The sequence below is a fragment of the Indicator indicator genome, chromosome 7, assembly GCF_027791375.1.
Source record: "Indicator indicator isolate 239-I01 chromosome 7, UM_Iind_1.1, whole genome shotgun sequence".
In the NCBI taxonomy this organism is placed as follows: Eukaryota; Metazoa; Chordata; class Aves; order Piciformes; family Indicatoridae; genus Indicator; species Indicator indicator.
In genome coordinates this window covers 5,516,357-5,540,823 of record NC_072016.1, presented here as the reverse complement: position 1 = coordinate 5,540,823, position 24,467 = coordinate 5,516,357, and the positions used below count along the sequence as shown (strand labels likewise).

General features: G+C 40.1%; 1 protein-coding gene across 1 annotated transcript in view; it reads left to right on the top strand.

The window, feature by feature from the left end:
* The window catches only part of TRUB1 (TruB pseudouridine synthase family member 1), a 31,046-nt gene extending 6,782 nt beyond the window's left edge, over positions 1-24,264 (top strand). Inside the window, exons 4-9 of the mRNA XM_054382325.1 lie at positions 28-83; positions 14,181-14,262; positions 19,852-19,924; positions 21,189-21,328; positions 22,451-22,507; positions 23,859-24,264. Coding sequence (XP_054238300.1) covers positions 28-83; positions 14,181-14,262; positions 19,852-19,924; positions 21,189-21,328; positions 22,451-22,507; positions 23,859-24,073 — 623 coding nt within the window. The 3' untranslated portion in view covers positions 24,074-24,264. The remainder of the gene's footprint in view (positions 1-27; positions 84-14,180; positions 14,263-19,851; positions 19,925-21,188; positions 21,329-22,450; positions 22,508-23,858) is intronic.
* The last annotated feature ends 203 nt before the right edge of the window (positions 24,265-24,467 follow it).

Genomic DNA, 24,467 nt, shown 5'->3' with positions numbered 1-24,467 from the left:
AAAGTGGTGTTTCTTCTGTCTTTGCAGTGGTTGGTATTGGAAAAGGAACAAAAATGCTGAGTACTATGTTGAGAGGTTCCAAGGTAAGGAGTGTTAAATGACTTGTATTAGTGGGGTGTTTTGTTTGTTTGTTCTCATTTCTTTTTCTTCCAGTGAATTGCTGCATCAACATACAAATATCTCAACCATTCTGTGTATTTTGTTTAAATGTGTTTCGTTTCCTTTCTGTGTTTAGTCAGAAATTTGATATTAAGACTTCTACATCCAGAAAGGTTATTTTTAAAGGCTTATTTTTTTCTGCAAAATGCTGATAAAGACCAAGTTCCCATTTTACAGGAAGATTTCTATACTGTTTAAAGTTTTCAACAACAACTGGGCGGGGGGGGGAGGAACCAAAAACAAAATGAAAAGGAGAAAAATTGTAGTGAAGATGGCACTGTAAATGATGTTTTCAGGATGTAATTGTGTATGAGGGTTCAGTTCTTGGTTGTTTTCCTTATGTGTAGATAACATAATTGTTATTTAGCTTGCAGTAACAGATGGTCTGTGTTTCTTTTCTTAAATACCATGAGGCCTTAACGGGCACCTTTTGGAATTAAGAGTGTTTTGTGTTTGTGTTAGTAGCTGTGGTTCCAGATTGCATCTCTGTAGATGGGTGCTCTGGTAACACATGGATAAGCATGTGTAAGGAGCCAAAGGTAACAACAGCCCTGTGGCTGCATGAGGGAATCCAAACTCAAGCCCTGACAGGTAGCAACATTGTTCATTGCTGCTTTGGATTACTTGTACTGTGTCTTGGTGAGTGCACTTCAGGTTGGAGATGTTCTATACACAAACAAGTGCATGTGCTCCCAAGAATAAACTACCAGTGATGCTTGCTTCTTTGCAAAAGAATCCAATGGGTTTAGCCATTAATTCTAAATGAGAAGCTTAAGTGAAAAAGACAGATGCAGAAATTGGTTAAGCTTTCCAAATTTCATCTTATACTCAGGGAAAGTTGGTAGTGGGCTCAGCAAGTTGACAGCCTTTGTAATGCATTTTATTCTGCTATTTTTCCCATTCTTTCCTGGTCTGAACATTTAAGCTCTTTACAGGTATAGAACTGATAGCTAGAGGTAGAGTTTGATTGACAGTCTCCAGTTCAACTCAAACAAATAATTTGACAGAAGGGAATACAGCAAGGATAAAAGGACATACCTGTATAGAGTCTGATCCAAAACTTCCTGTAGTTAGGTGGCAGTCTCTGCACTGCAAGTAATGGGTTTGCATTTTGTTTATAGGAACAGATTGCAGAGTTTACAGGACCAGATTTCAGAGACACCTGTGTTTTCAAACATGCAGGGAGCAGCTGGAGCTGGATTTGCAGGGGAAGTGTAAACAGTTACACCTGATATCTCCTTTCAAAGAACTTCTAAGTTAAAAAAGGCATTGATATACTTTCAGGTAAATTAAGTCATCCTAGCTAAATGTATGAAAATTGTTGATTTAAAAAATTATATGGCAAGTAAGAATCTCTTCAGCTGATGTTCACAGTGGAAACAGCTCTGATGGCTGCAGTACTTTCAACTTGTATGGCAAAAGAGAGTATGTGCAAGTTCCATGGTGGTTTCAGTTTGAAGTCTTGTAGCCAGTAGGAATGTTATCTAGCTAACCATTGTCCCTAGGTAGCTCAAGAAAGCTTACAGCTGCTACTGAAGGGCAAGAAAGGGGAGCAAAGAAGAGAAATGGGCAGGGGACCCGGCAGATAAGCTACCCTAGCCAGATCCATCAGCTGTCACCTGGCCTTCGATTGGTGTAGGCTGTGGGCACTTGCTTCAATGAGGCAAACAAAATTACGGTAGATCAGCTCTGCTGCTGCCAGGGCTTGGGGGTTCTGGTGTGGTCATCAGGAACCTTCATTTGGAGTTTGTCTCTGCTTTCCTGCTGTCTATTAATACTTCAATAAATTAGGAACACATTAATTTGAGGAGCTTAGGAAAGCTGAAGGGTCTCCCATGGATGCTTATTTGGGTTTTTACCACGCTGAGAACGGTGGCTTAGTGAGAGATCTGATACATGACTATCTGCAATAGCACTGAGTTTCTTTTTTGGATCCCATGCCATGTGCTAGGAATGTATATTCTTATTTCTTACCATTATGGATGCTGAAGTGTGATGTTTCTCTTTTGTTCCCCTTATTACTGTAAAGATTTGGATGAACCACCTGAGCCTCTCTGGATAGAATTTACTGCTTGGTGGTAGGAATGTAGCTCATAAAGAAAGAGTTTGGTCTGGCATTGTTGGCAGCAGAGCTATGCTGAGTGGCCAAAACGTATGTTACTGCAATAAACTCCATATGGTGGCTCTGCCAGAGATTGGACTATTTCTGATTTTTTTTTTCTTTTCCCCAAATATTGTATGAAACTTTCCTGAGTCTGTGTGGCAGCTCTAAACATTATCGCTTGATTTGCAGCTCATGCATGCTCTACTCTTTCAGTGTAAATCCAGCTCTCCATTGGTTTGACCTCCATATGAATTAACTCAAAACAAATAGAAATGTGCAGCCAAGGGCAATACCTACTTCATGTTTCAGATTTCTCCAGAACTCCTAATATTTATTCAGAAATAAAAATATGTGAAAGCTGGCTGAGGTTTTGTTTGTTTCCTTTATTTTCTTTCAAATATTCCAAATGAGGGGAAGAAGCTGAATCCTTTTGTATATGAAATTTAAATACTGATCATTAAATACATGTTCCATAGGAGAATCATTTCTTTTCTGGGAGTTCAACTTGGCCATGCTTGGACTTTTTGCACTGCCTTAATTTTTTTTTTGTTTTTTTGAGAGAAATTGTTTTATTGTGCTTGCAGAATAAAAGCAGTAGAATGAGAAAATGTTTCCTATATTCACCAGTAAAATGAATGTAATGAGGGTGGACCAATTTTTATTATGTTAAATTGTTCCTGAACAACTCAGTCTTAGGGGTGACTAATCTGCCTCAAACACAACGTAGAAGTGATTTTTCTGGTGAGAAATGTGTTAGAAAATGCTAGCTAGCAGTTTCCAAAGCAATAATCCTGTTTTTAAAACCTCTTATCTACCAGAATGTGCTGCCTACATAGAAGTAATGAGGGAACTGATCAGGGACTTGTCAGAGAAGAAAAAAAACAAAGAACATTAAGCAAGGAAATTCTTCATTATTCTAATACTTTCCATTGGGAGGAGATGTCTTCGTCCAGTTATTATTTATATTTCTGGGGGATAAAACAGGATAATTGAAATTTTCAGACTTCAATTCCGTGCTTCATTTTCGTGTTTTTCAGTGAGCTAACATCTGGATTCACCCTATGAGAATTTGAGTCTTACTACTGTGAATGAGGCCAGAACTTGGCCATCCATCAAACTGTGTTTGAAATGACTGCCTCTTGATGAGCAGAAAGCATGGGCATATTTGTTTTATCTCAGAATGCAACTTCTTGTCATGGTCCACATACAATCTGAACCTACAAATGCTCAGTGACGTGAGGGGAATTGCCCAAGTAGTTCATGCTGGTTGCACAAGCTTGGACAGGGACTAGTTAAAATAGAACATTTAATCTCAAAAGTTTGTGGCTCCTCCAAAATGAAGCACTATCCAAAAAGGCACAGTCACTGGGCAGTGTAAAACCCAAGCCCCAAATGATTAGAGGGACTAGAAAGAGAAAAAGAGGAAAAGATACATCAGGGACCTGGTATGTAACAACTTTGATTTATTGCATTTGTTAACATTTAACTTCTTATGAATACTGGAAGGAATGTGAGTGCTAGTTCAGTGATCAGGTCTCAGAACTTGCCAGCCACACTTGTATCATATGAGAGAGAGCTTTCTTAAGCAGGAATTTCTTCAAATCATGTAAGAGAGTTTCAGAGAGAGACACTAAGTTGGTTGATTCTGGGATTAGAGTTTTTATATTACAAAATTGTTTCTCTAGAGGGTTGGCACCAGATGCTGTGGAACAAAGTGTCCATAAAGGATGTTATTTCTTTGCCCCCTGAGATTGTTTTATTGTCCTAAAAATTAAGCTTTAATTTTTATCCCTGAACTTTTCAAGAGTAAAGGTTGCTAGCTTTCTCCATTAACTCATTTTTTTTGAATTAAGTCTTTAGCTTCCATCTTTTGGCAGTGGGTTCAATGAATTAATAATGCATTAAAAAGCACATCTAGTAGTTTTACAAGTAGCAGAAGTAACTAAGCTTTTTCTTGTGACTTTGTGTACAGCTTCTTAGACACCAAAGCTCCATGTGGACTCTTCAGTATCCAGTAATACATTGGGGCTCCCTCTGGAACATTCTTCTGAGTGGAAGCTGCAATAAATTTATTTCCTCTGTCTATTTTTTCTGGAGAAATATAAGAACTCTGCTTCTCTGAGACCTCTATTTTGCCAATATTTGTGTGTTTGCACATTACCATGCACACCATGATGGTTTAAGAGCCTATTTCTTTGGAAATCCTAATTTTCTTTTTGAAGAGCCTCACTGCAGGAATTTTTTTTTAACGTATTTCAAAAGCAGTTTGTGCTGCTGTTTGTATATCTGGGTTACAAGTGCAAGAAAATTGAGTGGACTTTCCTTTTGAAAGGACCCTCTTCATGGTGTGTGCTCTTAATCTTAAAAATTTCTCTACAGTATCCCCAGCTGAGCTCTTTGCTTCATCTCGTTTTCTTTTGGAGCCAGTAAAATTAAACCAGTGCATTTTCTTTTTTGTATTCTGATGTTTTTCACATCCTTTTTGAAAGGCAAGATTTGTGGGTAGTAGTAATGCTTCTTATTAGACTAATTGGTATAGTCCAGAGAAAAAGGTGTTTGGAAATGCAAGCCCTTACTCAAATCTAAACCAGAAGCCACGGACTTCTAAGTGCATTTCAGGTTTGTTTAGAATTTATTTAAGTAGGTACCTTTTAGACCATTTCTGAAAGAAAAGATAGTTAGTGCTTGTAGTGTACCAACAATCCTGTGTGGGCAAACAGTTGTCAGTAAGACTTCAGACTCTTCCACACAGATGGGCTGCATTTTATTACCTGTTTTAATAAAACAGAGTAAGAAAACAATTTATCTCCTGTGTGGGTAGCAAGGTTTTGATCCAAGCTGATCAGCCAAGCTTCCAAGTCACAAGACTGTTACTGCTTGATGAATGATTCCTCTGATCCCATCTTGCTTGTGTTCATCTATGGTTTTAGTTGGGCTTTTGCTTCCTAATTGCAGTATTATTGTATCCAGCTGTCTATATTTGTCTTGGAGGAAGCCAAGTGGAAGTGGTTTGTTTGCTCTTTACCTTTTTCCCTAGGAAATTTTTCATCTGCAACACCTTCTCATTTTTCATTCTGTGGTTCATAGCCTTTTATATTCTAACACCTCTTTGTTGATAGTATCCTATCCACAATAACCAAGGGTCTGACTTGGTTTCTGTTTGTATTGAAATGGGAGAGGAAACAAGAAGAGTACAGGATGTTACCTGCTCATTTAAGCAAAATGGATTGCAGCTACACAAAATGTCATTACTTTGCCTCTGTTCAAGCCCAAAGAAATTATTCTTGCCTTACAGGGGAGGTAGGAGAGGGAAGGACGAGATGATAAGGTTATCTCCTAGGGGAGGAGGGAGCCTGGTAGATTGTATATTGTGGCATGAGAAGGGGTTAGTGTGAAGCAATGTTATAGTATGCCATAAATCCAGTATCTCTATTGAGCTCATGTGTTTCTTTCTGAACCCAGTGGAGTTATGAATTTTAGTTCCCAGGCTTGTTTTGAAAGGTGTTTTATATGTTTCCCTTGAGGAATAGGACTGGCAGATTGGAGATAGAGTGATTGTTTTATGAAAAATGTTAACCCATTGGCAGATGGATGTGTTTCAGCCCTTGTAGACTGGCTGGGTGAATTCTTCCTGACATGTAGTGGTTGCTTAATTTCACCCATTTAGTTACTATTTCATGTATTAGATGCAGTATATTACATTCCTTTAATATAGATACAGGACAGAGGAGTCTTGACATTTCTGTTGCCTGGTATGTGTCACATTACTGTGCAAACATTCAGAGAATACTTCCTTGTATGTTTGCACAATGCAGTGCAAAGATGGCATGTCTATTAATAAAAACTTGCCCTACTTATGTCTGTAGTCCGTAACAGCTTTAACACCCCTTTAATAGTTTGCTTTTTTTTGACTGCTGCTGACACCTGAAAATTTTTTCAGAGACTCAGAACTTGCTACTGTAATTCCACAATCTCTTCCCAGAGCAGAGTTTGACTGAGAGACCAATCATTGTTTGTGCCAGCTTAGCAATGGTCTCCATCCTGTGCGCTTTATTGTGTGTTACTGACAATGAATTTCTTATTCCCTGGATGCCTCAAGATCACAGTATCCCAGTATATCAGAGGTTGGAAGGGACCTCAAGAGATCATCAGGTCCTACCCCCTGCCAGAACACACCCAGGTGGGTTTTGAAAGTCTCCAGAGAAGGAGACTCCACAACCCCCCTGGGCAGCCTGTTCTGTCACACTCACAGTAAAGAAGTTTCTCCTCATGTTGAGCTGAAATCTTCTATGTTCAAGTTTGAACCCATTGTTCCTTGTCTTATCACTGTGAACCACCAAAAAGAGCCTGGCCCCCTCCACTTGACACCCACCCCTCAGCTATTGATAGACATTGATCAGATCCCCTCTCAGTCTTCTCTTCTCCAGACTAAACAGCCCCAGGGCTCTCAGTCTCTCTTCACAGGGGAGATGTTCAAGTCCCCTAATCATCCTTGTGGCTCTCTTGGATTCTCTCCAGCAGGTCTCTCTCTCTTGAAGTGGGGAGCCCAAAACTGGACAGAGTATTGCAGGTGTGGTCTCAGCAGGGCAGAGTAGAGAGGTAGAAGAACTTCCCTTGACCTGCTGGACTCACTTTTCTTGATGCATCCCAGATCCCATTGGCTCTCTTGGCCACAAGGGCACATTGTTGTTCCAGATACTGGCTAGAGATCAATGTCAGTGTTTAAAAGTATGGTTGGCCTCCTTATTTTGTCCCAAGGAGAATGCTTCTATAAGAGGAAGGCTGGGAAAAAACATGAATGATGTTGGGTTTGATGTGTTTTGAGAATGTGTAGGTGTTACCATAACTTGAAGTGGTGTCTGTACAAAACAAGATGAACTGAGAGAATGTTAAGCATGCACAGTGAAGGATGCAGGAATTGGGAAGGGCTGAAGTGTAGCTGGATGAAATGGTGGTGCACGTGCCCCTGAGATGTTGCATGCTCTCACCGTCTTTGATTACTGCTGCTGCAAATCATGTGATAAGTTCTTTAACCCATTTTTTCAATAACAAATCCAAAGAAGGGAAGAGGCTGGTTGGAATATCTACTCTTGCCCTGCCAATGTGGTGGGTTGAAATTCTGCCCCTCAACATTAAATTTGCCAGAGCAGCTCAGGTTGGAAGCAAGTGGAGCTGTATTTACAAGCAAAACTACAATCTACAGTGAAATGCAATGAATATGTACAAAAGAGACACTATTTACAAATATATACAGGTATTTACAATTGGTAAACAGCACAAGAACCCCCCTGGCCAAAGACCAGGGGAGCTGCAGCAGCTTCTCCCTCCTCTGCTCCTCCTTCCTTACCCCCTGTACACAAAGGGACAAGAGAAAAAAAAAGAGCAGAAAAGTTGTTGATACCAGTCACAACAAAGCAGTGCAGCCAGGGTCAAGCAGAAGCAAGTTAGTCTCTCCTAGAGCAAAGAAATGAAAAGAGAGATATTGTTATGTACAACTTGTTTAAGTCTGTTATCTATTCCAATATTTTGAATTAATCATTATTTTCCTTTTTACACCCAATAGTGATTTATTTATGTTTTACTACTTTCTGCTCAAGATCTGTGGAAAATTTTAGAGGTACAGGCTAAAACTACCACAGCCCAAGTATCCCCAATACAAAGTTGTAGAAGAAGAAGCTGTCAAATAGTATAGATACACACTTCCCTGCAGTGGTACTGTTAGTAAGGTGGCTTTACATGCTGTGTATTGCTCAAGTGTTTTTTTTTTTTTATGCTCACCTCAGAGTCTAATCTATTAATAGCTCAGCTTCATGCTCTATTAATATTCTCACTTTTTTTTTTCTTTAAACTGTTGAAAAATCTTGAGGAGACTGCACCTATTGTGCTGCAGAAGCTCTTTCCTCCAAAAATGCAGAATATTTTGAGAGCACGCTCTACTGATTTTTCTGTTCTGCCATTCATGAGGTCAATGTCACATTCTTTCCTCTTGACCCTTCTGTAATTGTGTGTGTGTCTGTGCTACATGGACAGTTCTTGCTTGCATTCATTAAAAAAAAAAATCAAGGCTGTAACATGCCAAGGCTTTTTATGTTTCTTAATAAAAATCACAGAGTAAAAAAGAAGAAAGGTGTTAACAGATTTAAACTTGCCATTTTCCATGGTTTTGGTAGCATTCCTAGTAATTACAAGATGCTCTTAGCACTGCCTTTTAGAATTCACTGTGTCTTGGCCTTAGCAGTGTCTTTGAATTCACCTAAAGGCTTTCATGTATTCGATTTTAACTGTGAATTTGTATGTACCTATAAAATCTTACCCCACTGGAGGGAGCATATGTTTCTGGGCAGAGGATTATGAATTTCCTTTAAACTTGGATAGAAGCTGAAGGGCATCTTGAGGTTTTTTGTATAAACTATTAGTGTTGGCACTAGAAGACAAAATGGGGAGATGGTTAAAGATGTTAAGGAGATGGTTAAAGAGTAGGTACTAAAGCTGAAGATGAAATTTAAGAGCCAACCTGAGAAATTTTTGGTGACTGGGATAGGTTGCCACAGAGAGCAAGCGTCAGAAAGGTTTGTAAAGAGACTGTGGGTTGCAAGCAGCTACTGTTGCACTTCATGCTTCCTCTTGGATGCTCTCTGAGCCTGTATTGGGTTTATAAGTGATGTGTGGCCATGGTGCTATTTTGAGTGACCTAGTGTTACTGTTGAGGTTGATCCCCCTCTCACCCCTTTCCTGCTCTCCTTCTGACACTAAAATTTAAACTTGCCAGTTTTTATCTACCACTTTAAAGCTTCTCTGAACTCCAGGTAAAGTATCCCCTGTGGGTTCCCCTGTTACAGGTGGTTCTAATTCTTCACATTGAAAATCTTGTCGCCCCATATGTTTGAACTTTTAAAATAAGCTGACATAAGAGGTCAGAAAATCCTGTTAATCCAAGAGTAAAGATCAGATAGTTCTTCAGCAATGACAGTACAATTACAGCATCTAGCAGTATATAAATTTTCGTGCAGGCTTAGCACAAACTCAGCTTTTTCTTTTAGGAGAAAGAATGAAGGGTAGAGAAGTTGTAATGTTTGTGTATATAAAGAGGACATGTTTTGCGCTTGATAATTTTGAATTTGCTCTATCATAAAATACTTCTCCCTCCTTCTACAGTGTTTGTTTTGCCTCTGTGCAACCTGCTTTTAAGAGATTAAGGCTCTGTGCTTTTAATATATTGGAATCTGCTTAGTGAGAGTGCTTTGTTTTGGAAAATAATTGAAACTATGGCAACCCTGAGTTTTTTTTTTTTTTTTCCCAGCTTGTTTGTCTACCTCATGCACTACTTTGGTTTGGTGGGTGATTAGCATACTGGAAACCACTGGTAGCTGCTAATGTTATACAAACAGCAAATAGAAGTTATGTAAATATTAAATCCAGACCACCATAGTTTTGATGTAGAAATCATTATACACAAACTGAATGTTACTGTAAAACAGAGAGTTTAAGGCCTCTTCACACTCTCTGTGTCCTCTGTCTATAAAAATGTAAGTGCTCAAACCAAACACAAGGTCTGGCTTTAACTGTGGGGCACTGATTCTGATCGGTGCTTGCCTGCTGTGTGCTCACTCTGTTTTCCTTCAGGTTCTCAAAGCATTTGGTGTTGGGTTTTGTTTGTTTATTTGTTTTGCTTCGTTTTCCTCACGCTTGTAAGCTACAAGCAGACGTCAGTTTACATGGATTGACTTTGTGTTGTTATTGAATATTGCTTCACTTGCCCAGCTCTCAGTCTCTTGCATGTGGGACTGTAGCCTTTATTTATTTATTTTCCTTTTACACTTCTGTGTTCAGTTGTCACTGTGATTAGAAAATGGGTCATCCTTGGATGAACTTTCATGAACTGCCTCTTGCAGAGAGATGCTTGCCTGGGAAATTCTTGCAGTGGGAGACATCCGAAAATCTTCCTGACAGCTAGTAGTGACCTTATTTCATAATTACTTGTGTTTCTGTCTATCTCTTCCAAAGTGTTGCTTCTCCATGTTTGAAAAAGCTTTTAAAACATGTTATCATTTAAGATTTCAAGTATCTGGGTTCTTTCCAAATAAAACTTTGATGTATTAACAGTTAAAACTGAGAAGCTCCATTCCATGGTCTGCCTGGCATTTGTACTGATAAGTGGGGCAGACATGCCTGGCAGACAGCCCAGGGGCTTCAGCCTCTAGGAGCTCCCCCCAGCTGGCCTGTGCAGTTAGTAGCTATGCTGGCTGTAGAGTCCCTCAAATGGGAGGGGATTCTTCTTCCTTTTCCTCTTCTTCCTCCTTTCACAGATATGTATACTGATAAAGTCTTTCCTTTTTCTCTCTCTTTTTATGGATATACTTGCCTGTTCCATGATCATATAAGGATTTCTCTGAAACTGGGTGTGAAATAAAAAAGCCAAGTGATAGGTATTCTCTTACTAAAACATTGCTGTAAACATCATATGGTTTATTGTTTGTGAGAATTTTGACTGTGCCCTGTGGTTGTGACTCTAAAATGAAATTCCTCTATTCAGGATCTGTCAGATTTATTAAAGGGTTTATAATGTTTGTCTTTATGGGTTCCTGTAATCTTGTTCTTTCTCCAGCCCTGACTTTTAGGGCATGTTTCTTTCTAGTCACAGGTATGGTAGGAAGCGTATTACTGCCAAAGCACTTCACTGTCTTTCTGGTCTTGTTGAGGCTGCATCCACCACATCCCTCAGTCTGTGTGGCAGACTTTCCACATTATCAGTGACAGAGTGCACTGGTTTGTTGCTGTAAAGTATTTTCTCAAGGCTGTCTCCACACTAGTGCAAATGAAAGAGGTGCTTATGCCTGAAGGCTTCTGACCGCTTTGCTGCTTTTTGTTGCAGTTGCCATAATGCTGAGAAAAATGGTTTTCTAGAAGTCTGAGAGATGTAGCAGTTCCTTATTGGAGTTTTGGGAAGGTCTCCATGCCCTCAGGGTTATAGGGTGGTGAGGCTCCACTTTGGGACCGTGCTGACTGCCATTAGAAGCTAGAATTAATGCATGATGCTGCAGTGCTTGCAAGTTGTGACTGGAAATGCTTGATCTTGGCTTCTAATGCACTACACTTACATGCTATGGAATCCCATAGGAAAGCTGAGGTTCTGCTTTTGATCTTTAAATGGTTTGGGTCCTGGTCTCTTGAGATGAGTAGAGGGAAAGGATGTAGGAGCTATTGATTGTCAGTGTGTTCTCTGAGCTGCCGATAGAAGAACGTTTCCCATCAGGGTCTGTACTTGCGAGTCGAATTCCACTGCCTGCTACACCTACTGCCTTGCTTTTTTTGCTTCAGGTTGAGTGGGTTGAAGCAGAGTGGTTGTGAGCAGTTGCTGTCTGTGTTCCTGCAGTGATTTGTAATCTGAGAGTACAGGAAGAATGCCCCTAGATGTATTTTATAAAACTGGAAGAAGTAAATGATTGCCAACACAGGTGAGAAAAGGTCACTGAAGACTTACTAAATGACTCAGAATCCTTTGGGTGCTTCTGGGGGCAGTGTGAGTTAGTGTCTAAAGAGAGTTATCACTGAGTTTTGACACAAAATAAGAGGAACAATAGATTGTCTGGACTCTCCTGTTCTGTTCTACAAGCTGCAGGTCCTGCACACTAGCAAAGGGGATATAAACCTTATTAAGTGGCTAGTAAGAATTACGATACATAATTGTAGATACCCAAGGGCACTCCAGACACTGATCCTAAACCAAATATAATTCTTAATTTCCTGACCTGTTATAGCTTTCTCTGTGTTTTAATGCATTGCTGTCTGGAGTCTTTTGTGACTGTAAGGAAAAGGCATTTACAATTAATTTTAGAGGATGCTCATTTTACATATTGGGTGGCCTTTTGCAGGAATTAAAGGGGAAGTCAAGTATTGAGTTTTGGACTACATTGTTCATACAGTTTCTATTTACATATAAACAGATGATATTACCTTTATGTTCCTGGTAGGTCAAATAAAACTTAATTTAACAGACAGGGTGAAGTGATAGCCAAGCCAGAATTAAGAGGAAGAAAGTGACTCCAAGTGAAGTAGTATCAATACTTTGGTTTGGAAACATCTGGAGATTGTGTTTTACTGAACACCTAATATATTTATCATTCTAGAATGATGAAGATCTGCTCACATGTTTTTACTAACCTCTGGAGTAGTTGCTTAATAGTGTCTCCTTTCTAGCTATGCTATTAAACATTAAGAACTCAATCATTAAATGTCTCAGAAAGCAGGCAGTGTTGTAGTCGTAAAATCAGATACTGTACTTGAAAGTTTGTTTAAATACTTGTTGTGGAGCAGCCTTCATCCATTCTTCCTTTCATTTCCATGCATTCCAAAAGTATGCAAACTTGAATTTTGATTTTCAAAGTGTCTTTAAGTTTGCAGAGTTATCAGGGGATTCAGCCATCTGCAGTATTTAGGACAAAAGCAGCCTTCATGCAGTAAGCTAAGAATACAGTTATTATATTGAAGTCTGCACTCCCCTGCCTTTATGTCTGACTATTGCTGCTGCTTCCATTTTGTGGCAGTTGCTTGCAGAAATACATTGAAGTGGCAGGTTGTCAAGTGGAACAAAATCAAGGCATGTCTTCGTGGTCCCATTTCGTAGGTGTGATTTATAAGCCCACACTAGTATTGCCTGAGCATGTTCCTACTTCACAACTACACAAGAAAGGTTATATTGCATCAAAGAGTAAAATGTTAGTGCCTGTGCCTGTTTGTATGCATTCCTGTAGAATTTGGTCAACCAGCTTCTAGAAGATACACCCTTTTATGACTTGCTTCAAATACGTGTGCTCACTTGGGAGTAAGGTCATTGAAACCTTCCTGAGAATTAGCTGTGTGGAACACCTTGATTTTTCCATTCCAGGTTATGTAAATGCTCTACTTTGGCTCCTGGACTTAACATAGTGTTGAGGGAAATGGAATGGGATAGGCAATGGGTGAAACCACTAGGAGTGATGCCTAAAGGTATTTCCAAACTTCACCCAAACTTGTGGTACAGAGTGAGTCTTTGTATGTTGGCAGCCACATGAAAAGACATGGGCCAGTGGGTTCATGGGAAGCCTTGTGGCAACTCTAGCAGATTCTGCCATATGCCCACAGCCTGTGGCAGTACTTAGGGTGAAAACATGCAAAACAAGGACATCGGGTGAAATGCAGCAAGGACAAGAGCTACTGGCCTGAGAACATCCTTCTTGCAAGCTACAAACACATACACACTGAAGAATTCTTTAGAGAAGAACCATGAAAAGCTCTGAAATGGAAATACTTGGAGAACCCATGAGAAGCAGAGATGCCTGTCAGTGTCCTTGCACTCCTTTTACTGGTCTCCAGGTCCTTACCACATTGCAGAGGTTCCAAAACCCTGCTGTAGGCTATTGAGTATCGCCACTTTTCATGGCAGAACTGTGTAATACTTTGCCTTGGGAAGTGTGTGGTTTGCTTTCAGAAGTAAAGGTCTTTGGGGGTTTTTGTGTTTGCTTGTTTTTGTTGTAAGTGGTGAAGGAACTGAAAAGTTGTGAGAGTTGCTCTCTGTACCTTATTTCAACAGTGACATATAATACCCCACAGAAACTTTGATTTTACCACCCTATTATTTTCTTTGATATTGATGTATTTGTAGCAAAAATCAGATTCCATCTTGCTTCATCCTGGGATGAGGGTTTTTGAAACCATGGGCATATGTATTGCAGGATTTAATCTTTGTTTAGTTCAGTGTCTTTTCATCTTTACTTTTTGCTTTCCTGAAGAGTTGCTGGATTGACTACTCTGATAGTATTTGTTCTGTACTGATTTGAAGTACTTGGCAATTGCAGTGTATGTTTTAGAAGGAAAAAAAAAAGAGAACCTGAACAAAAGAACCTTGAAGACCTGACTGACTAATCTTTTTCCTTCCCAGAAGTACACTGCCATTGGACTGCTGGGCAAAGCTACTGATACATTAGATGCTACAGGAAAAGTAACTGAAGAAAAACCTTATGGTAAGCATAAATGTATCTACAGACTTGATATAATTTGAAGGCTTATGTGGCCTCTGTCATAGAAAAGTGGAAGAAATGTTTGTGACTGTGAATCAAGCTAAGATTATTACATCTTCAACTTCAGTGCTCATATAATTCAGACCAGCTTCATACAATTATGTCCAGTGCAAGTGTTCGTTTCTGTTGGAAAAAACATGCCAGGCATTAGATTAGGCAGCAGAAAATAGCATTGGGCAGGACTGTGTCATTTTAAGTCTTTGACAGGCTGACAAATGGCATGCTGTGTCCAGTAAATTTGTCCTCTTTCAGTGTGCAGTCCCATGAGTACTCTTTTAGTAACCCCCTTCAAGGCCAGGGGAGGAATAAAGTGCTTAGATCTTCCCTCTAGGATGCCCCTTAGACTACAGACTGCTTGATGTAAAATGAGAATGGCATAAACTACTTTCCACATATGTTCACCTACCAAATCTTGCTCTTGCTTGCATTCTGTGTCCTAGCAGCTTTAATATAATGAACTTTCCTGACCCGCAGTTTAAGGCTTCAGAACAAATCCTGAATGTATCTTTGTTGGAGTGGACCTTCCAGGATACCCATGGCATCTTAGTAACAATGTAAAACTAACCAGAGACACACCAAATATATTTGCCATTAGTTATTTCACAGCCTGTGGAAGAAAGAAATAAAAAAAACCAAAGAAGTACCTGGTTGCTTAGCAACTCTACAGGTCCCACACTGTTTGTGGTACCTGGTAATAGGTACAAGAAGTAAATCTTTTTTTTTTTTTTTAATAACATAATGAAAAAAGTAGCCTGGATTCCACCTCTCACCCCAATCTCTTTCTTTTGCATTTTTTTTCATTTTGCACAAGGCAGGCAGGTGTGAATTTCTTGCCCACATTAACCTTAGAGGTTGTTGTAAATAGTATTATTTATTAGAAAATGTTCTTCAGAGATGTTGGAGCGTTTGCTTTTGCTTCAGGACCAAGTTCTAAGCCTTCCTCTAAGCTTCTGAAGGACTGTGAATCCACAGGGTGTTAGAGCTGCCATCACTTCATCATGGTTAGGGAAAACACTTCCTTGGGTTTTACATCTAACTCAGGAAATGGAATGTTGTGGTTCTGCTGCACTCAGTAGTGTTCATTGTAGATACTCACATATAAACTGTGAAATATCATTTTAAGCAGATGCAACTCCTGTGGTCAATTAATTAAAAATAGAATCTGTTTCTTGAACACTAGTTTTGCTTTTTTGTTTTGTATTGTTTCCTACAAACAGAATTTAGAATGTTATTTTCATGCACATTTCTTTCACTGGCAGCTCTTAGTAGTTCCCACCTCTGCACTGCCTCCTCTGTTATGGTGGATTAGCTTTCTGGTAAACTGGGTGCTTAGGAACTGATTTGGGTTAAAAATAGGCCCTTTTCTTGAGTTGCTTGTCTTTTTAAACTTAAATGAGTTGCACGATCCAGTTCATGCAGTCTCTTGAACAGCACTATTGGCATTACTGGGGCACTGCAGTTATGGGTGCTGGACAAAGTTTCCTCTTGATGAAGGTGATGGATGAAGTAAACACTTCTGAAATTGGTGTCAGTTGCTTTCTGTGTTGGTGCAAATCAGTCAGATGGGAGTTTTTCAGAACAAGCAGACAACATGCATACTCCTTTTTCTCCATCTGCCTATGCAGTTTGTATGTCCTTCCTTCCTCTTCTAACAAAGCAGATATTTCTCATCTTTTCCAGTGTCTTCTCCAAAGCAGCTTGGTTTTCTGCAGATTATCTGGGTGGTCCATCATCTCTAATCCCTAACACTAATTGGTACTCCAAGAACAAACAAACCAGGTATTTGAGCTGAATTTCAGCTTTCCTTTGAAACCTAAAAGGATCCTGGGAGAAGCAGAGCATCTACTGGGGAATATAAATCCTGCATGACCAGCAGCATCCAGGATTGGGCCTTAGTGCAGAGATAGTGCACCAAACCAGTTTGCATTACATATGAAACTCTTCTTGAATGACTTCACTGGACTCCAAGAGGAAAGTGCTTGCAGAAAGTTGTCTGCTGTATGAACTACGAGAAAGTGTTACATTTTAGTCCTCAGTGTCCCTAGGCAGCAGTTCAGGAGGCCAACTGTGGTATATTCCCTGTAGACTCAGTGAAAGGATGCACTGAAGAGAGCTCCTTGGGTTTAAGGAGCTCTTTCCTCCCTCCTGAAATTCTCATGGTTTTTTGTTTGTTTCTTATCAATGGGTTTGAATTTCCATGTGAAATTACATTCCATACTGCTCCCAGGCTGTCAGCTGCTGAATTGGGAAGCAAGTAGCATTTAGTGTTCTTCTGTTTTCTTGAGCATATTAATGTTTGTAGCCCTTTTTAAACGTTTGTAGCTATGCACAAGAATGTGCATTCTGAAACCCACTTCCTCCTAGCTGACTACAGACTATATCCAGGCATGGAGAACAAAGTTCATGAAGACTTTTTGCAGGTCTCTGCTGATTATGCTGAAATATATATTTAACAGAACTACCTGAATAATTTGGAAAACGTATTCCTTTTGGTATTCTGCTTCTGTGCAAATCATTTATGCTGGGCCAGATAGAATCAAGGTCATCTTCTATAGTTCTGTTGAGCTGTCATGGATAGCTCTTATGTTCTGTTTTGGTGCAGTTTGTCAGCAAGCACAGGACAGTATCACCCTTCAGTGAAGATTTCCTGAGCTTGTGGTACAAACTGGCAGCTTTTGTTTTGGCAGCTTTAATTAACTTCCTTTATGATTCTGGCAGGTGAATCAATCAACAATCACCAGTGTTCAGAAGCAAAACTGTTCTTAAACATGTTCATGCTGGAAGCCAGTAGGCTTATTTTCAATGTTTCTGGAAGCACTGGAGAACTAAGTTTTGGCTGCTGTGGGGTGCTGATAGAACGGTTTGTTGGAGGACACATCAGAGATCACATAACTCTACTGTAGGTCTAAGAGCTTAGGAAGGAATGTGGAAAACGGTGTTGAACTGAATGTACTCTAAACTGTGTACTCACAGAGCAGCTACAACTGTTTTTCCGTAAGCTAAGGCTGTTGTAAGTCTGGGGGTCTGGATGTGATTATCTCCTGGGCCAAACCGTGAGTGTCCTCACTGGAATCTTTGTGAAAGGGAGTAGCAGCTGCCACGCCCCTCCCTGAAAGGGCAATGAACTGCAGTTGTAAATCCAGCCTCTAAGAAAAACTTGTGCTCTATGTACACAATGTGTAACAGAGGAGGATGTTTGGTATTTACAGTAGGGATATTGGGAGGAGCAGGCTCACTCTGGCTGGCAAGGGCAGCTAGGATCTGTGACAGATGTGTTCTGGAGAAACATCTCTCAACCCAGGGAATTCAAGTGGGGGGAGGAAGTGTTGAGACTTGAAGCTAATTAGCTTTATGTGTGTTTCATGTTTCATGGAGGGTTGACTCTAAATTCTTCCCTAAACTTGCTGACCAGGCAAGATTTTAACCTAGTAAACCCAAGCCCATGGTCAGATGAGGGAGACTTGGGGGCCTAGGGTCTAAAAGCAGATGGTTCTCCTGGCCAGCAGGACTGCGTTCCCCTCCCCTGTGGGAGTTGAAAAGTTGCGAAGGGGCTGGTTCTTCAGTGTGGGCTCTGTGCGCTGCAAGAGCCACGAGTCCAATCTGATGCCTGGCACAAATACAGTTTACACATAGTGAAACTGTTTGTTTGGTATCAGATTAATAGAGCATTCCTTTATGAATGAGAGCTAAGTGAAAGCTCTACCAGCTTGTATGTTGTTCCAGGAAACAGCAAGAATCCAAAACAGTCCAACACAAAGGCTGAAAAATGCTTTAAAAAAAAAAGGCAGCAGCATGTTTATAGGTTTTCAGAACATAATACTAGTCAGCTTGTGCCACAAAGACAAATGTGGTTTATTTTAGATCATAGCAAACTCATCTGTAAATATTTACTTTAACACGCCACACAACTTTGTTTGTTAATGGCTTAATGCATCATTCCTCACCTGGGAATTCTTTTTGTCTTTCCAGAGGCAGAGATTGCCTACAGCACGTGTGATTTCCTCAGAGGCTGTAGATGTAACCTCTCAATCAGGGGAATATGAGATCACAGCAGGAACTGAACTCAGGTGTCTCATTAAATGCCCTAGCCAGAAATGCAGTTCATGAGGTGAAAATTCAAAGAGAAGCCCAAGTGACACTGACGCTTAGATCAAGACTAAATTCTAGCCTGAAGCAATCTGGGGTTAACCAAAAGACTGACAGGATCATCAGCGTAGAATTGGGTCATCCTAACTGTCCACCATGTAGTTCTGTTGTGATATGTGGCTGAACTAGTGTAATACAAACAGAAATTTGAAGTAACCATGTAAGAAGCTCTTCAGAAGAAGATGCAGACTTGCTGCATAACTTTATTTTGTTGGTTTTGCCCTGCATCCTGATGTACATCAGTCTCAGCAATCCCTGACTGACTTTTTCTGCCTCACAACCTCACTATTAATGACACTTCTTGAGAGAGCTGCTGGGGCCTAGGGACAGCATCTGCTCTTGAGGCTGCAAAGTGTGCTTGGCAAAAATGAGATACCACATTGCCGTCTTCCAAAGCTGCTGTCAAAAGAAACTCTTCTTTTATCCTTACAGCATCAAGAACATCTGTTTTGTAAAGTTTGCAAGTAAAGGTCTGTCCCAAAACATAAAGAAGACTCAGTAAAGAGATTTGGTTGGTTTATGTTCCAGGATGTTGTTGACTTAGCAGGGTGACACTAATTGAGTGTAACTTATGAGAAACAGGATTAGTCAAGTCCTAGTCAGTAGAAAGGCACTGAAGTACACTGTGGTTACAGATCTGATGTTTGTACTCTCTAAACAAATCAGGGATGAATGTCAACTCCATTGAGGAGTATTTCAAAGGAGCAATGCAATCAGCTACTTAGGTTATAGCCTTCTAATAAGGGGGACAGATCTGTATGTGTAGTCTTGAAAGAGAGTAGATTGCCTAAAGCAGCTATCTTTCTTTTTACAGGATTTCTTCAATAAAATTGCCTTTCTTAATACATATCAATACCCTGCTGTGCATTTGCAGGTTAGTTGTTTGATACAGACATTTGATATGTTGTTCCAGATGCAGTCTTTTTCTTGACTAGAAAAAGAAAACAACACAAAGCTTGTGTTCGCTAATAATCTGTTCTGTTTTTCCTCATAGTTAGGTACTCTTAAAGTGAAGTTGCCAAGGTTAGATGAGCATTCTATTCTTTTTTTTTGGTCCTTTAAGAAAAAAAACAAAGTAGGACAAATTTTGTAGTTTTTATAGAATTTGCAGTCCTAAGAGAGAAAAATTGCAAAAGAAAAGTGTCTGATTTGGGATTTCTGCCCTTCTGAAAGCAACCAGACTGTCTTAATCACCTTGGACAGTTTGTTCCACTCTTTTCACACTCCTACCTACATTCTGGGTGTTATCTCTTTTGGTGTTTTCCACACAATCTGCATTGAGAGGAGGGGGAGCTCTCCTTTGTGTCTGTTTGCAGAATGTGCTTGATGCCATTACTGCCATGTGATTCATCAGTGTTAAGGTCCTTACTGTTTTTCTTTCTACAGACCAGATAACAAAAGGAGATCTTGAAAACGTGCTGCAGAAGTTCATAGGAGACATAATGCAGGTTCCTCCACTGTAAGTTCTGCAATGCTCAGATGCTCTTGGCAGTTGTGTTCAGCTGATGGGACTTGCCAACAGAAGTCAGTTCCCTCAGAAATAAAAGGACACATTTTGGCAGGAGGATGGAGACAAGGCAGGCTTAGGAGTTTAGCATTTGCAACTGCAGGTCATGGCCATCCAGCAAAAATGGTAACCTGGAGTCTGCTTTTTAATGGTAAATGTCCTAAACAGCTTTGCAGGGTGTGGTGGTACCCAGTCCTCCAATTAGAAAACAAAGCTCCAAGTCTTTAATTTTAGTTGTGGGGTAAGAGGATGCTTACTGACATCTATGTGGAAGTGCCTTCAATTAATTTTCTAAAAACTTAAAGAGTATGAATGAGTGATTAGTGACTGAGCTTCCATAGCTTAGCAAATTTCTTCTAGCCAGGTGAGCCATGGTAGCTGGCAGTGTGCAAGCACTCACCTTGTGACAGATGGCTTTCATGGTGATTTAAGCTAACTGTGCTTTCCTTTGCATTTACCATGGGTCAGTTACTCCACTTCCGTTGTGAGCACTGTAAGGTCAGTCATTCAGGAGGTTTTCTGCTTCATCTGACCTGCTTCAGATTGCACTCTGCCAATTCGAGCAAGATTTTTCTTATGCTCATCTTTCTGTCAAGACCAAAGTTGGAGAATTGGGTAAAGTTTCATGTAATCAGTGAAATCGTTATTATTATTAACTCTGTAGTAGGTCCCTAAACAGGCTAGAACAAGGCTCCATAACATGGCAGTTGCTGTTCAGGGAAGAGTTAGACTTGGTGATCCTGAGGGTCTTTTCCAATCTGAATGTTTCTGTCATTCTGTGATTCTGTAAAAGGTCCAAGGCAGAATTACAGTTACATGCCTGAGCTGCTTCCAGTGCTCAGCTCAACATTAGTGTCCTGACGCTTCTGAGAGGCAGTATGTTAGGGGCAGCTGGAAGTGTCCTGTCCCCTTATTTTCATAAACTACAAACTGAGTGATGAAACTCTCTTAAATCCATACAGAAAGAGATAAACAGAACACCAGCTCTTGTTTTCCAGTTGACATAGCTGCTGGTGAATGAGATGATTCTGTGTCCAAGAGATTTCTGAAGCACTTCCTAGTTGGTTTTGTTGGAGAGGGTTTTTTTGTGAGCACTTGAAGAGGATTAGAAGGGGAAAATGCCTGCTGCTATAGTACAATATTAAGAGGATCTGTAGGATGGAAGCTTGTGCTCTTGCAACCGTATGACACACATTTTCATGCTCTATCTGATCAGCTATTCAGCTTTGAAGAAGGATGGAGAAAGGCTATCAACTCTGATGAAGAGAGGAGAAGCAGTTGAAGCCAAGCCTGCTCGGCCAGTGAAAGTCTACAGTCTCTCTCTCCAGCAGTTTCAGCCACCATTGTTCACACTGGGTAAAGGCCAGAGATTACTACATAGAGGGGTGTTCCCAGCCTGTTAGTGCTTATTTATGCTCAGAATGGGGGAAGAAAAATAGTAAAATGGGTTTCATTTCTCTCAGCTACTTGTTTTGGTGTCAGCCCATGTGCAGAGGTTTTCTCTTTGCAGTAAAAGCACCGCATTTTGGTTTTAAGTTAAGCTGCTTAAATGTAATCTTTCTGTGAGGGAAAATTCTGAGAGGCTGCTCAGGGGATTATTTGCATCTGTCCATGATTTCGCAATGCCCAGCTCATTCCGTTCTCAGGTCTGCTTGTTTGGCTTTGCCCAGTCTTTTGCCCAGATGCCCAGGTCTTCTGGGATGTCTCCCAGGGAGTGGCAAGGTCCAGTATCAATTAGTCAGGTCTCTTTCTCAGCTGAGGAGGCAGGATCTTATCCTTCCTTCCATCATACATGAAGAAACTTGGGTAGTGCATTAAGAAGCACATTAATAAATAGAAAGACTGTTGTAAATGTTGGATGCTACTGTGAGGTCAAGATAATGTCTTGCATTCATCAGCTTCCTAGCTGACCCAGAGTCCTCTGATGGACCAGTGTTCTATGATGAGCAGGTATGAGTGACAGAACTCAGTGCTGTGTTACTTCAGCCTTTACTTTATGCTTGAGTGACTAGCAGTGAATCACAGGCTCTCAGGGGAAGGGACTGAGAAAGCAGGGAGAATTAGAGGTGAGTTTTACTCATTTTATTGGAGCTGCCTGTGTGCAGTATCTTAAAAGCATTGATAGTCAGTCTGGACTATACTTGAAATAACTTGTTTTCATGGTTAGAAATGGGAAACAGCCTTCTGAAACCTTTAAAATGAACAGGAGTGAAGCATTTGTTAGCATACCACAGCAAGTACATGATTTCCAGTGAGTTAGTTCAGTTGCCATTGTATTTGCTTTCCCTCCTGTCTAGCTTAGCAATCTCACCCACACATATGTTACAGGATGAATAATTGATGTTGCATCCTATAAATATTTTATCACTGGGTTGTTTGCTTAGTGCTTTTTTTTACGTTTCTGTGGGGGCATGCTATCTATGTAAAGTTGATTGCACATTGCACTGGCAATTTACCATGTCACTATTACCATTCCAGACGTTGAATGTGGTGGTGGCTTTTATGTCAGGAGCCTGGTCAGTGACATTGGCAAAGGTAGGCATGAAAAAACCCACAGCAGTTTTAAGGAACGCTTCTGTTTTGTGGAAAAGTTGTGGGTTTTGTACCTGCAGGATGTTATTTTGCAGAATTGTAGGGCTATCACTTGGGTTTGTATGCTACAGTATTTTCTTTGGGGGGAATGGAGGATAAATAATTGCCAGAGAACTTTGAGGGCCGGGGGTAAAAATGGAGCAACTAATAGCACTGAGTGAGATAATACAAGGCAAGGTGGGGATTTTTCTTTTCCTCTTCTATGTGTTAAAGCTAACTCAGATTAAGGATCAGAAGAAGGATACTGTCTTTTTAAACATTATTCATCACATTTTGAAAACAGATTGCACAGAACATTACCATGCACATAATAAACCCTATCTGCTGGAAAGACTTCTACATTTGTGATGATTTTTCTAGTGTTTTCTTTCTCCTTTACCTGAACTGTGAATGGGTTTGCTTTCCCAAAGAGTTCCTTGTCTCGTGCTCTCTATCTATCAAACTGCCTGATGGAGAGTAGATAATCCATTTCAGATTTATTTTTAATGATACATTTGCAGATCGAGAAAGCAAGTGATGTGGGATAACCCTGTGAATTTCAACGTTGGTATTTGTGCTTAGGCTGGTCAAAGATTCTCTTTCCATTACTGCCTTCTGAGCATACTGGCTTATGTTTAGTCCTTTAATGACAAACTGAGGAATGACAGATGTCCTCAGCTGGTTTCTTTTATCAAAAATTTAAAATGCAGTAAAAATCTTCCTGCATCAGAAAGGATGGGAGAGAGTATTTTAGTATATTTGTGTACCAACAAGTTAGTTGCTTGCTGTCATGTTCTGTAGCTCTTGACTGTTCTATCCTACTGCTCTTTATTTAACATAGCAGAGCATTTGGGGTTTTTTTGTTTTATTTTATTTTATTTGTTGATATTTTTAATTTGTATTTATATAACTTATTTATATTAAAATGTCAAATCCTTCTTAAAGGCAAGGAGTGCTAAAGCTTCAAAGTCTGTGGAGAAAGAGCACATGGGCATCTAAGTCACTTGTGAATACAGAACGTTCTGCTTGTGTCTTGTGTCATTATTTCCTCTCTTTTCCTTCTGATTTAAATCTGGAAAACCTTTTGCCAACTTCCTGTCAGATTTTAAACTCTTGACTACACTGGAGATTTATTGAAATCAAAGGAATTCCTTGGCTCAAATATAGGAAGATGTAAAGGTGTGATAAATCTTCACGAGCTTCAGTCTCAAAGCAGAATAACACAGAAGGCTACACGTAAAAATCAGTGAGTTGAAAATTGTTCAACTTGACCATGCACTTTTCCTAAATCCTCTTTTTTTCTCCTTAACTGTAGAACTCTCTACCTGTGCCACTATGCAAGAGCTGACCCGAACCAAACAAGGTCCGTTCACGCTAGAGGAGCACGCCCTTCATGAAGACAAATGGACAATTGATGAAATTGCACGATCCTTAGAGCATTGCACATCTCTCCTCTCAGGAGAGCCATCTCATAAAAAATTGAAGACAGAGCATCCTGGTGAAACTGCTGGGAGCTGTGAAGATAAGTGATAAGTTGGGTCAAGGAAAAAGACTGAATGATTGAGACATTTTAAGATTGGATTGGGATTGTCTTGCCTCCTGTGTAAATTTACAAGTCTGTACTGGGAGGGTGACAAACTGCAGTGCAAGAAAAATGGTTCTTTTGTTTTCTGGGGTTAGATCATGCATTGAAAATATCCAGAACTTACTGTTTCCTGATCTGTCTGTTTCCCTTGCCTACCATCTTCATAAACTTGCAGGGTGCAATGTTGTTATATTTCCTTAATAAAAAAAAAACCTACTATTTGCTAAATGTGCTTAAAAAAGTGTTTTTTCTTTATAGCTGCTAATCAAACCCTGAATTACCATGGTGACAAAGACTGTCATAGTTTGAAGAATACAAGAATGTGGTGGGGTGTTTGCT